Here is a 13,506-nt window from a genome sequence, read left to right as displayed (position 1 = left end):
ATTCATGTCACACAACTGTTTGAAACATGAGGCTTAACCTGATTTTAGGGGATTGCACTATACATGAGTATAAAATATATGCGCATGAACTGTTGCCCCAATTAGACCAACATTTGCAAAAGTCGAATAGTACAGTTATATTCAGAATAATGATAATTTTGATAAATTTATTCTATTTAATGTATCCGATTTAATGTGTGTATTATTTCTATATGAAATATGAACATTGCAATCATGCACCATTTGCATTGTGATAATGTTTACATTTTCAAGTAGTTATACAGAATACTGATATCATTGTTGCCAAATGTTAGTTACGTACTAAGGGCATGCTCTTTGTAGGTGTATTTTTGCAAATTAACAAAGCTTGAATAAAAATGCAGCCTACTATTTATAAAAAATGCAGGAGATTTTGAGTGAAGTAAAGATGTGATTATGCCATTATTGTACATTGCTTTTGCATATTGCAAAATATTATGCACCCTGCACATTATTCTTGCTTTTGCACATTGCAAAACATTTTTATCTTAAGAAGTCCATTGTGTAAAAAAGAAAAACAAATTTATATTTTTTACTTATGTTGTTACAATTGAGAATTGAAGTTTTTAACAACCTGACAACTGTAACACAAAAACCAATATCAGCAAACAGCTGTCTCAATTCAGTTGGTTATGTTGGCACTTGTTGCTTGTGCCCGTGGTGTCTGTGAAATAGAAGGTGATTATTAATTATAAGAAACAGTAACAGTAATGAATTATTAGACAAGCTGGAAGTTTGGTAAGCCGTGTTGAATTTATGATGACTTGCATTTAGCCCACCGAAGGTATGCTTCTAGGCTTATAATATCATCAGATTGAGACAGGCTTAGTAAACCTGGCCCTGTATAATCCTCTGAAAATGAAACTCACACATTAAACTTAGCCAAGTTCAATCTTCCAAAAATGCAAATTGCGCAATGCGTAAAGTGTGTGATAAAATCCTGATTTGAGGACAAAATTTTAAGGTCAGAAGATAAACAAGATTAGGTGATACAAAAGTATGTACAGTATTTATTTCCCAGCAATTTGGGACTTATCCAGCTACCATAACATTTTGTTCTGAGTTTGGATGAATCGTCATTTGAATATTGAAACCAAAATTTAATGTAAAATGTACTAGAGTACTGTCTTGTTGCTGTAGGTAGGAGGTGCCATTGTTATTTTGGTGATAACACCTTACATGATGAAACATGGTATCATCAGCCTTTCATTTGTGAATTTTCACTGGTAAACATTAGTGTTAGTAGACCCCTGCTGAAACATGGGTTTTTTATTTTTCCTAAGTATAACTTGTCAGGTTACAGGTTGGTCATTTACTGTGGGAAGTAGGATAAAGGGCTGTGCCATGGAGAACTAGGGTGGTTAGATTCTAAGAGAGGAGTGTGTTTAGTAAGAAATGGTTCATATCCAGCAAGGGTGACAAGCCCAAAAGGCTGAGTATGCACTTAATCCAACCAACAGATGACGGCCTTGGAAATATCTTAGGGGGGGAAAAAGAGGAGGGGTCAATTCCAGTACGCCTATCTTATATGTAATCTGCCCCTTAGCAGTGAAAAAACTTCATGTGTGTTAATGAGTCACATCCCCAAGATAAACCTTGGAGAAGTTTTTTCTCAGGATAGAAGTAAGTTATGTTTAGATGCCATCGAGATTTAGATTACTTGAACCTCATGGGCTCTTATCCTGAATTTGATATAATTGTCACCTGAACCAAAAGGCTACCTTGCCCTTAGATGTCACGTTATGTTTATTCTAGACTGTGGTTTTCAGAGTTAAAGTTCAGCCTCAAAAACAGCTTTGAAAAGATTAGACCCAGTTCATATTGAGGGACTCAGAATTTGCACTGAAGCTTTTTGATCTTCTCTCCAACCTTTTCAAGGGTGATCTGTCTCAACTCTTCATTGTGACCTAATAATAATACTTAGTGCAATAAGACTATAAGCAAGTGATTCACCAATAAAAAAAAGCCTTTTGATCAGAGAGATTAAAGGCAGTTAGGGCAAATAAACTGTTTGAGTCAGTACATATCAGTGTATATCTCCTATAATAGGACTACCATTTCCATGGGCTATTCATAAGGTATGAACTAGTACTCACTTGAAATATCTAAAAACATGCACATGCCCCAGAACATTGTAAACAGTAGAACATATAAGTTGTAAATGATTCACAGTATGGGTCTAAATCTTTGTCAGGCATGGGATTTGCATCCTTATTACCCAAGAAAAAATACCAGTTTTCCTTGCCTAACAATGCTTCTGTTTTCACAGAAGAATTATGTGCAATAGGATCAGCCATGAAAATGATTAAAGATATACTGTACCTATAAAGAAATACATAATTTTTGGTTTGATAGGAACCCTTCAGAGTTATAATCCAAAAAGTTCCCTTGCACAAGAAATTAATTTTAACTTTATAAATTACATAAGAATTGTAAAAAAGTATTCATTAAAGAAAACAAATCCAATAAAGCAGCCAAAGCTGCAACTATCATGATAGATCACTCATAGATATTCTTATAGTTGGTTATATAACATCTCTAAAACTAATTATAATTAATAAATGGCAAACATCTGGAACAGCAAACATGATAGAAAACAATTTAAAAAATTAAGCCCAATGAGGAATATGGAATTCATAGCATAAGGATGGAGATACAGGTGATTTTGACTCATGGTAGAATTGGTCACTTACTCAACCCATGGGCATTTGTACAGACTGTAGAGTAACACTAACAGTTGTACATTTTGTGTGGGAATATCCAAAACATAATCGACAATGAGTGTCAAGTTTTAGAAACTAATCCCTTGAACAAATTTGTGAGATTTTCATTTAACCCAGTTATAAACTTTCAGAGAGCTGTAATTTAGCAAATAAAATATAAACTTTATCATAATAAAGGCAAATTTATTGGAAGAGTCCTTTAGGAGCTAAATAGATTAGCTCAGTGGTCTGGTTAAACTATTTACTGTCTTCGACCTTTGGCCATGAGGACCACCCCATTTTTGGAAGTGAATATTGAGAAAAAAATTTGTATGCATTTAATGTTACTGAAATATAGTTACCACAAAAACTGTGAGCACCTACTTGATAGAAAAAAAATCAGTATTGTTATCGCAATAAGGAAATATTCATCATCAGATTCTTCAAACCAAAACCTCCAGATAGCGTACTTCAATTTGGGCACAGATATTTTCTCTCCTTCTATGCCATTCAGTCCTTGTTTCATGTAAGCCCAGCAATTTTCTGTAGGGTTAAGGTCTGGTGAATTGCCAGGCCATTATAACTTTTTAGTGTTACGGTCCTTAAATACCTCATTAGCATCTTGTAGACAGTGGCAAGGGGCTCAATCTTGCATAAAGACTTGCGTACCTAATAGTGCATTGTAAGGAACCAGTTCAGTTTCTAAGGTATTAGCATACTTCACACCATTCATAGTTGTACTCTGTGGAAGGAAATATAAACCACCGCTACCCATATTCACAGAAACATCCCCATACCATCACATAAGCTTGAAGCATGACAGTTCCTCTTTGGAGGAGTGGTAGAGCTTTCGACTGGCACGCTGTTGGCCCAGCGTTCGACTCTCCGAGCCGCCAAAGAAGAATTAGAGGAATTTATTTCTGGTGATAGAAATTCATTTCTCGTCATAATGTGGTTCGGATTCCACAATAAGTTGTAGGTCCCGTTGCTAGGTAACCAGTAGGTTCTTAGCCACGTAAAAATAAGTCTAATCCTTCGGGCCAGCCCTAGGAGAGCTGTTAAGCAGCTCAGTGGTCTGGTTAAACTAAGATATACTTTTTGAAGCATGACGGTTTTGACTGTATTCTTTTATGCAAAGCAATTTGATCCTCTGGACCTTTGTGCCTTCTTGCCCGCACTATGAATGGTGTGAAAGCATGACTTATCACTAAATACAACTTGTTCCCAATCCATTTCAGTGCAGTGCAAATGATCTTTACAAAATTTCTCTCACTTATTCCTCATTGTATCTGAAAGGAGAGGCTTCATTGCAGCAGGACGAGAGGGGAGACTGAGATCTTTCTACAAACGTTGTACAGTTCTTTCTGAGACATTTCCAAACAACATGGGATTTTCTGCCTTCAAGATCTTTGCTGGTACTGGTGGATGTTTCATAACAATCCTTTTAATAAGGTTGTCTGTCATTTCATTAGTCTTTTTTGGTCTTCGAGAGTTTTTTTTTTTTTTTTTTTTTATACATTGTAATGCAGTTTCTATGTTGATCTCCATAACATGCTGGCACCACATAGACACCCATCTCTTTTGCTATGGCTATCATAGACTTCAGACTTCTTACTTCTGCATAATGCAACAATCTCAATCTTCACAACTGGTAAGAGATTTTTTTAGACATTTCTAATCATTAAGTGCACAGAAGTACAAAAAACATCATACAAAAATTACATGGGCCAAGAGCAAAGATATTGACATCCCCTCCCTCTGACTGCTTATCCAGCACTGCCTGTTTAGATGAGAAGAGGCTATCACTCTCAGACCTATGACATTGCCAGATGTACTTTGGAATGAGGAGAAACAGATTGCTCCTGGTAGAAATTGCAAAAAAAGATTGAACACTATTTCATCATGAAATGGGGTTGTGTTTGAAGTTTTTTGCAAAAAATAAAAGGACAGAGTATGCAATTGAGAGAGCAGGAAAATTTTTTCTTATATAATTCTGCAGTAATTTACAAGAGAAAAAAGTAGCCATGGTATAAAAGAAAACATTTTATATCACTCCTCAATCTCCAACTCCAGTTATGACTGAGTTAATGAGTTCTCAAATTTGCAAACAAAATGAAAAGAGAAAGAGAAATTGTAGGCTAAATATAAGATTCCAGAAAGTTTAATTTAGTACGATTACATACATGATTGTGTTTTGGTTATGACAAAATAGTTTGTGCAAAAATCAGCCTTCTAACTGTCATAGTTTCATAGTTATAACAAAATAACCATAAATTATTTTCTTATGCCATTTTCTCAGGACTTAGTTGTTTCAAAAATAAATGCTTATAACTCCAAGAAGACTGAACCAAATTCAGTGAAACTTTTACAGTGTAGATTAACTAAATATTATGATTTTGTACGTGGGGAATTCATTTTTGAGTGAACCTTTTTTTTTTGTGTATTTTTGAAAATTTTAAAATTTTTTTCAAATGCAAAAAAAAGTTAACTTAGAAGTTGAATTTTTGAATTTCTCTCATAGAAAATTTTCGTTATTAGTTGAAGAACGAGTGGTAAAAATCTGAAGCAAATCCCTTCATTCATGCTATAAGCCCCTACTTTATAATGGAGGCTTATGGAGTCAGCACTCCCCTTAATGTGTGCATGTATTCCAGTGTGCGAGCTTATGCCTATGTTCAGTTTTTAAATTTCATTTTCATTCATTCATCACCATGCAGGATGACCTGTTTGGCCTACGGCCCACACCTGGTATTTCATTCTAATCCTTCAGGCCAGCCCTATGAGAGCTGATAGTCAGCTCAGTGGTCTGGTTAAACTATTTTAATAATAAAAAAAGTTCCAAAATAGCTGGTAGAAACAGAGCATTGAGTCCAGGCACATTCATATTACATGTAAATATGTAAAATATATATATATATATATATATATATATATATATATATATATATATATATATATATATATATATATATATATATATATATATATATATGATATATATATGTGTGTGTGCATGTACATGTAATGTGTGTGTGTATACATGTGTACACACACATTTTATATATATGTATATATATATATATATATATATATATATATATATATATATATATAGACATACCTTTGTATATCTATATATATATATTAATTTTCATGTGTGTATATACTGTATATATGTATGTGTGTGTATGCAGATATAGATTGTCTGTAAAATAACAATACAGTATATTGAAAATCTACACGTTCTAATTGACCACGTCATACACGTCGTACAGGTTGGTGTGTACCATTCCCAGCCACACCTAGCATGATCCACATCTTGTACATGTCACATACGTACTTCCTGAGATCATTCTGAGCGATACGCGGCATATCTGCCCATCCAAAGTCTAACCGTATTTGGCACACAACACCTACAGAAATGTTTTTAATCATTTTGGGCAACATGTATCATATATGACCACATCTAGTTTGTCCATATTAGGTATGCAATGCCTATAGTAGAGACTTTCATTATGTTAGGCGAAGTGTATCAGATAAAGTCACAATTTTTACACTCGGCTTACCTCATGGAAATAACATTGAACTTCCCTCTTCAGTAGCGTGCTGGTTACTGATTTTATAATTTTATGTGGGTCTAGAGTTATCACCCAACGGGACAATTTGCGGAGTTGCCAGTCGCACTCAACATTTTAACTCAAATTGTAACATTAAAAGTTTTTTTAAAGATACATATCTCTAAATTGTCGACTTGTCTCATCCATCTCTTTTTTCTTCAATATGAAAAGGGAAAGGATAAAGTTAGATTTTAATTTTGGTTTTTCTATTTTATTAACTATTGCACATATGATTTATTTTTTGCATTGTTTGTTCATAAGGTTTCTGCTCTTTGCTGTTAATTTTTATGTGTACCTGAAATGCATTAATTTTAAGAATTTGGGAGCTTTTTAAGGTATGGTTTATAATAATTTTTAAGTGTATTTCATGTAAGCAATGTGAGAGTATTCTGCTATCATGAAATGTACAGTATTCAAAGGAATAATTTGCACATTTTGTTATCTCTTAGCCTGGGAGCAACAATCGATACAGTGTGCCATCGACACCAGGCAGTAGCAAAAAGAAAGGTGCAAATAACGGAGAAGATGTCATTAACAAATCTTGGGATTGTGTTCGAACAAGTAATGGCATCATGGTAAGTGCTTTTTATTTATTGATGTTGACAAAAAACTATGCATGTATCTCTGCATGTAAGGGATAGTTAAACCTCCAAAATTGATATAACCACTGAATTGTTACCGAGTGGTAGTCATATATTATTTTGGTGAGGAATCTAACTTCTTGTTACAGTTTACTCACGTTTCGGAGCTGGATTATCGTGTGGCATTTGCTTCATCATGTTTGGTTTAACGTATACTATGTTCTTAGTGACTCAGTACAGTGCAGTGTTTCCTATTTTTGATGCTGAAGCCAATGAGAAGGGTACCCGTATGTCCATGTTAAGCGGGGCTATGTAGATTAAGGGAACAAAGCAAAGGGTGTGTTTTGTCCATAGGAAAAACAGTAGACTCTTTTCAGAGAGGGAAAATTGTAGGAATCACAGACAAAGAAAATTTGGAGGGACTTCTAAAACTTAATGATAAAAAGTTTTTTTTATGAAATATGAAGAAGAAACATACTAAGTGTGCAAGTGATTGAGTATGTCAGTGTAAAGCTGTAGTATCTGCTGTAGGGAAAAGGTGTGGTGATATCAAAACAAAATATATTCATGATTGCTGTGATACATCCAAGGTGTTTTTTTTATAGAAATAATATAAAGTGGCACCTCAGCTTAGCAGATTTGGTAACAATAAAGTATTTCATACTTAGCAGATCAGTTCAGCAAGCACAGGTTATAGGAAAGTGGAAAGAGGCTTTCTTGTGTGTGCCTGTGAGGGTCAAGGGTTAACAAATGAACAATCACTTTCCTGGCTGTCTGCGAGGTTGGATGGTGAACACATGCACACACACATGACCAATACTTTCCTCTCTGTACATCAGGCTACGAAACAATAGACATTTGATGTGGTCTCTCTCTCTCTCTCTCTCTCTCTCTCTCTCTCTCTCTCTCTCTCTCTCTCTCTCTCTCTCTCTCTCTCTTTTTTTTTTTGGAACAATGCAGAACAGTACTGTACTGTACCTGATACAATACAATAATGTAGTGTTAAACATTTTTCATTGTTTGCTTGCCCCCCCTTCTCTCTCTCTCTCTCTCTCTCTCTCTCTCTCTCTCTCTCTCTCTCTCTCTCTCTCTCTCTCTCTCTCTCTCTCTCTCTCTCTCTCTCTCTCTCTCAATCATTTACCTCTCATTTTGCAATCAAACGAGAATTTTGCAACAAACGAGAAGTCAGCACAATATTTCGATTTATGGTGAATTTTTGAAAAACTTTTCCGTGACGTCCGCACACGCTAACTGCTGAAAATCTCAGAAATTCTTTATTCACTTTGTCGTAAGTTTTGCACTGTTTTCTATTAGCCGTTACATAAAGTTTTATATATGAAGATGTGCGCAATTTCATGTAGAATACAACAAAAAATAACTCGTGGTTGTAGCTTTTATCAGTTTTGAAATATTTTGATATAAATCACAGTAAGTGCCAAAATTTCAATCTTCGGTCAACTTTAACTCGACTGAAATGGTCGAAAAATGCAATTGTAAGCTAAAACTCTTACATTCTTGTCATATTCAATCATTTACCTTCATTTTGCAACAAACGAGAAGTCTCTAGCACAATGTTTCGATTTATGGTAAATTTTTGAAAAAGGCTTTTGCCTTACGTCCGCGCGCGTTAACTCTGCTGAAAATCTCAGAAATTCTTTAGTCACTTTGTCGTAATTTTTGCACTGTTTTCTATTAGCCGTTACATAAAGTTTTATATATGAAAATGTGTGCAATTTCACGTAGAATACAACAAAAAATAACTCATGGTTGTAGCTTTTATCAATTTTTAAATATTTTCATGTAAATCACGATAAGTGCCAAAATTTCAACCTTCAGTCTAGTAATATTCAATCATTTACCTTCATTTTGCAACAAACGAGAAGTCTCTAGCACAATATTTCAATTTATGGTGAATTTTTAAAAAAAACTTTTTCCTTACATTTGCGCACGCTAACTCTGCTGAAAATCTCAGAATTTATTTAGTCACTTTGTCGTAATTTTTGCACCATTTTCTATTAGCTGTTACATAAAGTTTTATACATGAAAATGTGCAAAATTTCATGTAGACTACAACTCATGGTTGTAGCTTTTATCAATTTTAAATATTTTCATATAAATCACGATAAATAGAAAAAATTTGACCTTCAGTCAACTTTAACTCGACCGAAATGGTGGAAAACTGAAATTGTAAGCTAAAACTCTTACATTCTAGTAATATTCAATAATTTACCTTCATTTTGCAAGAAACGGGAAGTCTCTAGCACAATATTTCTATTTATGGTGAATTTTTGAAAAAATAAATTTTTTACATCCGCACGTTACAAATTCATGCATCATTTTGTGATAGTATTTTCTCTGTGTTGCTTTGATCGTTTTATGATTTGTTATAATACCAAAATCATCACAATTTAGTGTACAATACAACAACAAAAAAAAACTCATTAGCTTTAATTGTTTTGCTCACAGCACAATTTGTATACAATTATATATGAAATTTTTTTTTGCACTCATATATTACAATATTCATGTATGATAATGATATTTTTTTTCATTTCTGATGGTTGCATACTAAGCTTCAGGCAGTGAGAAAAAAAGGACCCAAAAATGAACTCTTAATCTTAATAACTAAGCGTGCTGTAAGTTTTTGAAAAAAACTTACTTTCCACTTTGGCGCTTACTCTCAAACCCCGCCGGTATACAGCAGACACTTTTGTAAATAGAGGCTCGGCGTTTAAGGGTTAACTCCCTGGAGGAGCTTGTGCTCTACAGCAAATTGATGTCAAGGTGTCTTCAGCTAGAATTAAACAAGAGATGGTTGACTTCACTTGGTGAGAAGACTCTCAAAACCCAAAGTTGAAAGCAGTGTTTTTTGCCCCTCCAGCTATCTCAGGTTACCTATCTGACATGGTAGGGGGAACATTGAAGTGACCTCCTAGCATCATATCCCTTGAATGAAGGAGGAATGAAGTCTCCAGCAATGTGTTTTCTGTCTGTGGATACCGTAATTTGGTTGGGTAGGGAACAAGTTGTCACACTAATTGCCACAGTTGTCTGAAGGAGCACAGTTTGGTAGCTGACACATTCAGCAGTCAAAATCAAATCTTCCTCACTGAATGTTCTCATATCAAAATCTGTAGGATCTTTTGGAAATGCGATCCTGATGGGCCCGTGTGCTACCCACCTAAACAACAGGCTGCCAAACTATTGTTCTATTCATTAGACCAGGCAACTTAGGCAAGCAATGCATTTGGAAGTATGTTTTTCCACCTTTCTCTCATGTAGGGCCAATTTTGGACAAGGTCCTTCACTTCATAAATGTGAAGATGATACTTGTTGCACCACTCTTGCATCAAAAGCCTTGGCTCCTAGACTTGTTAGTAGTTCTGGTGGACTGGTTTAGAGGAAGCATTTGCTTGTTATATGTTTGTGGCCAAGACAGACACCTTCCCATCAAGTTCAGGCTTTTTTGCAGCATCTGGCTTTCTTGTTTTGCCTGTTTTGCTAGGGAATGAAGGTCAGCTTTTATAGCCAAAAGAACCTTGAGGCAAATCACATGAAGACCCAATCTTTTCATAAGGGGCCATTGCAGTTGTTTTTATCCACAAATTCATGTAAAATATAAATTTTGAAGAGTACTGTTTCATTCTGGCAAAGACAAGTAGTTTATGGGGTTAAGGCAGTGTTATTGAATCCGAGGCATCCATTTTGAAGTTGATGGCTCATGAAATTAGGGTTGTATCCACTCTCTGCCTTTAAAAAAAATGTATGGTATATGATTGTTAATTTTGGTTCCTTTCAGTCTTTCAACTTCTAAATGTTTCTACCTTTTGGATTTAACAGTTTAGCCCTTGATAAGTATTTGATTAGAATTTGCATGCTGTTGCTGCAGGTCAAGTTTTAAAAGATTTTGAAAGGAAGGGAATGAAGATGAAAAGGCCTATAAAAACCTTAGATACTTGTTGCAACCATATATTTCGGGTACCAAAACTTCTGTGTCCGTGAAGTGTGGTGAAATGATGACAAGAGTATTAATGTGGCATATGCAGTGTGGCAGTGCAACATTGGTGGTATGTAGGAAACTGTTGACTCTAGATGACAAGGGATCAGCCCCTTGTGTTTTGGTCTTAATTAGCTCCTGCCTGTATCATGTCTGGAGTGTGTATCTGTTGGAACACCTGCTTGAGAATAGGTCTTAAGATTAACTTGTCAGTGAAGTCCATTTCTAATGTTTTCCTGACAGGTGCATATTGTTAGTGTGACTGAACATGGCAGATTCCAGAATCTTCCTTTTGTACAGGCAGCTACTTTTGAAAACCAGTGTGGTCCCACTCCAATTTATGGTATGGCCAGTGTCCCTCAGACTCCTCTTCTGCTTAGTTATAGAATTCATTCCACTCTTCATTGTGTAGAATTCTGGGGTATCAGCATTGCTTCATGTCGGAGTTAGTGAAGCATCTTGTAGTTGATCAACCCACTAGCACAACCTATGATCTTACTAACAAAAAAACAGCCCAGTTTGTGATCCCATTTAGTTCTCAGGACTTTTGGTCAACCAAGTTTTTAACTGTAGGAACTTGCAAGCTCCAAATGCTCTGGTACTTCGTATAATTTAGAATTACCAAGAAGCCTTCCAACCAAAGTAGCAGTTCAGGGTGCAATGGAGCAGTGCATTTATGGGGAAAGAAATGCAGTGTTTTAAAAACAAAGTTCCCTTTTAATCCTTTGTGAGTGGGCGTCGTCCAATGACAATTATTTATAGCTTTAGGGTAAATTCTGGGTATTGTCCTCTGATGGTCAACATTGTGCAACATACAGTTTGAACAGATTTTGTGGGAAAAGTGTTCAGATCACTGCCATGGGCCATAAATGACAAATGGCAACTCTAATAGAGAGTCTGCACAGGAGGGAGAGAGAGAGAGAGAGAGAGAGAGAGAGAGAGAGATCAGTTTGCCATGAGATTTCATGGGGGAAGTGTACTGCAGCTCCCCATCCCAGGATGTCTCGTAAATATATTGCAATAAATGTACTCAGAATTTGTTAGTATTTTAGTTCTTACCTGTTATGATATTGTGTGAGCTGTAATTATAATTTCATAAAATAAAAAAAAATTATTAAAAAAGGCATTTATAATTTGGTAAAGTTAGCATATTTTTAACGATTGTTTTTGGAAAGAGGCTTGGAAATATTTACTTCCAACTTCCCGTGAAAGGTGCATAAATTTTTTTTTTCTTATGCCATGTGCTTATGCATACCTTTCTTTTTCCATTGATGTGTTTTTTTTTTAAATTGGCCTTCCTAAATTTAGCGTGGTCTGGGGGTTTGCTTAATATATATTTTAGTCCAGACTGCAAGGGTTAAAATACAAACCAAGTACTGTATAAGAAATATCCTTCAACCCTGTCCCTCCTCTCATGTAGTGAGGCCAGACAACACAGGGAATGACTGCTACCAAGGTTACTTTGGAGACCATGTGTAGACCCTGCCAGAGGGACTCCTTTTCTTTTGGGTCTTCTCTTAAGAATTGTGCTGACTGTACATTAGGCTACAGGAAAGTACTTGGTTGTATTTAAAAAAAATTAGTTGAAAATATAAATTATATATGAACTGCCAGGAACTAAAAGATTTTTGATGTGTAACTAAATTGGAATGTAGTAAAAGGATTTTGATATTTCTAAGTATTCACTGACATTTTTGTATCAGAAAGTATGTGTCGTGAAAGTTATGTGCATGGGCATCAGAGTAAATAATGTATGGCTGTCTTACTCCTAAATACCCAAATAGTTTCAGTTTGTGAAAAGTTGGAATTTAAGATTGTAGGAAATATTGTAGAAAGGATGTCGTTTTGTATTATCTTCTAAAAGTTCTTTTTTTATGATTTCAGTATCTGTTGAATGTACTCCACAAGAAAATGCCTATCACCGATGCAGACTGCATTAGAGGTTTAGCATGCCGTGCCCTTGTTGGCTTGTCTAGAAGTGAAACAGCACGGCAGATTATGAGCAAACTGCCAATTTTTACTACCGGCCAATTACAGTGTAAGTCTCTCTCTCTCTCTCTTTCTCTCTCTCTCTGAAAATATGTGTGTGTGTGTGCATATAGTATATATATATATATATATATATATATATATATATATATATATATATATATATATATATATATATATATATATATTTAATATATATATATATATATATGTGTGTGTGTGTGTGCATGTGTATGTATGTATGTATGTGAATAGCTCTTATTCTTTCTTTTTGAAAGAGATATAGTTTCTTGGCTGATTTTAAGGCCATAAAAAGGATTAATTGAATTTAGTAGGTTTGTATGAAAAATTAATTAAAAAGAATTACATTTTATCAGTTTTATAAAAAATCTGTCTTAGAGGAACTTGGTATAGATATTCCATATGTAGAAAGCTCTACAGTTCGAAATTTATCAAAATGTAGTAGTGCTCATAGTATTAGACTGAACCTTCTTGTGCTAAATTTAGGCACAAATGTTATGCTTGAGATTTTGCCAAGTTGAGGAGAAATGTTACCCATATATTTATAAGATAATACTAGT

The 13,506-nt window shown here is 34.9% G+C and overlaps 1 protein-coding gene across 4 annotated transcripts in view; it reads left to right on the top strand.

The window, feature by feature from the left end:
- Positions 1-13,506, top strand: part of mahj (LisH and WD40 domain-containing protein mahjong) — a 205,111-nt gene that overhangs the window by 90,914 nt on the left and 100,691 nt on the right. For all 4 annotated transcript variants that reach the window (XM_067082944.1, XM_067082943.1, XM_067082941.1 and 1 more), the window contains 2 exons: positions 6,808-6,933; positions 12,821-12,974. In XM_067082944.1, the coding sequence (XP_066939045.1) occupies positions 6,808-6,933; positions 12,821-12,974 (280 nt within the window). The remainder of the gene's footprint in view (positions 1-6,807; positions 6,934-12,820; positions 12,975-13,506) is intronic.

The sequence above is a fragment of the Macrobrachium rosenbergii genome, chromosome 40 (genome assembly GCF_040412425.1).
Source record: "Macrobrachium rosenbergii isolate ZJJX-2024 chromosome 40, ASM4041242v1, whole genome shotgun sequence".
NCBI lineage: Eukaryota > Metazoa > Arthropoda > Malacostraca > Decapoda > Palaemonidae > Macrobrachium > Macrobrachium rosenbergii.
This window is presented reverse-complemented; position numbering and strand designations above follow the sequence as displayed.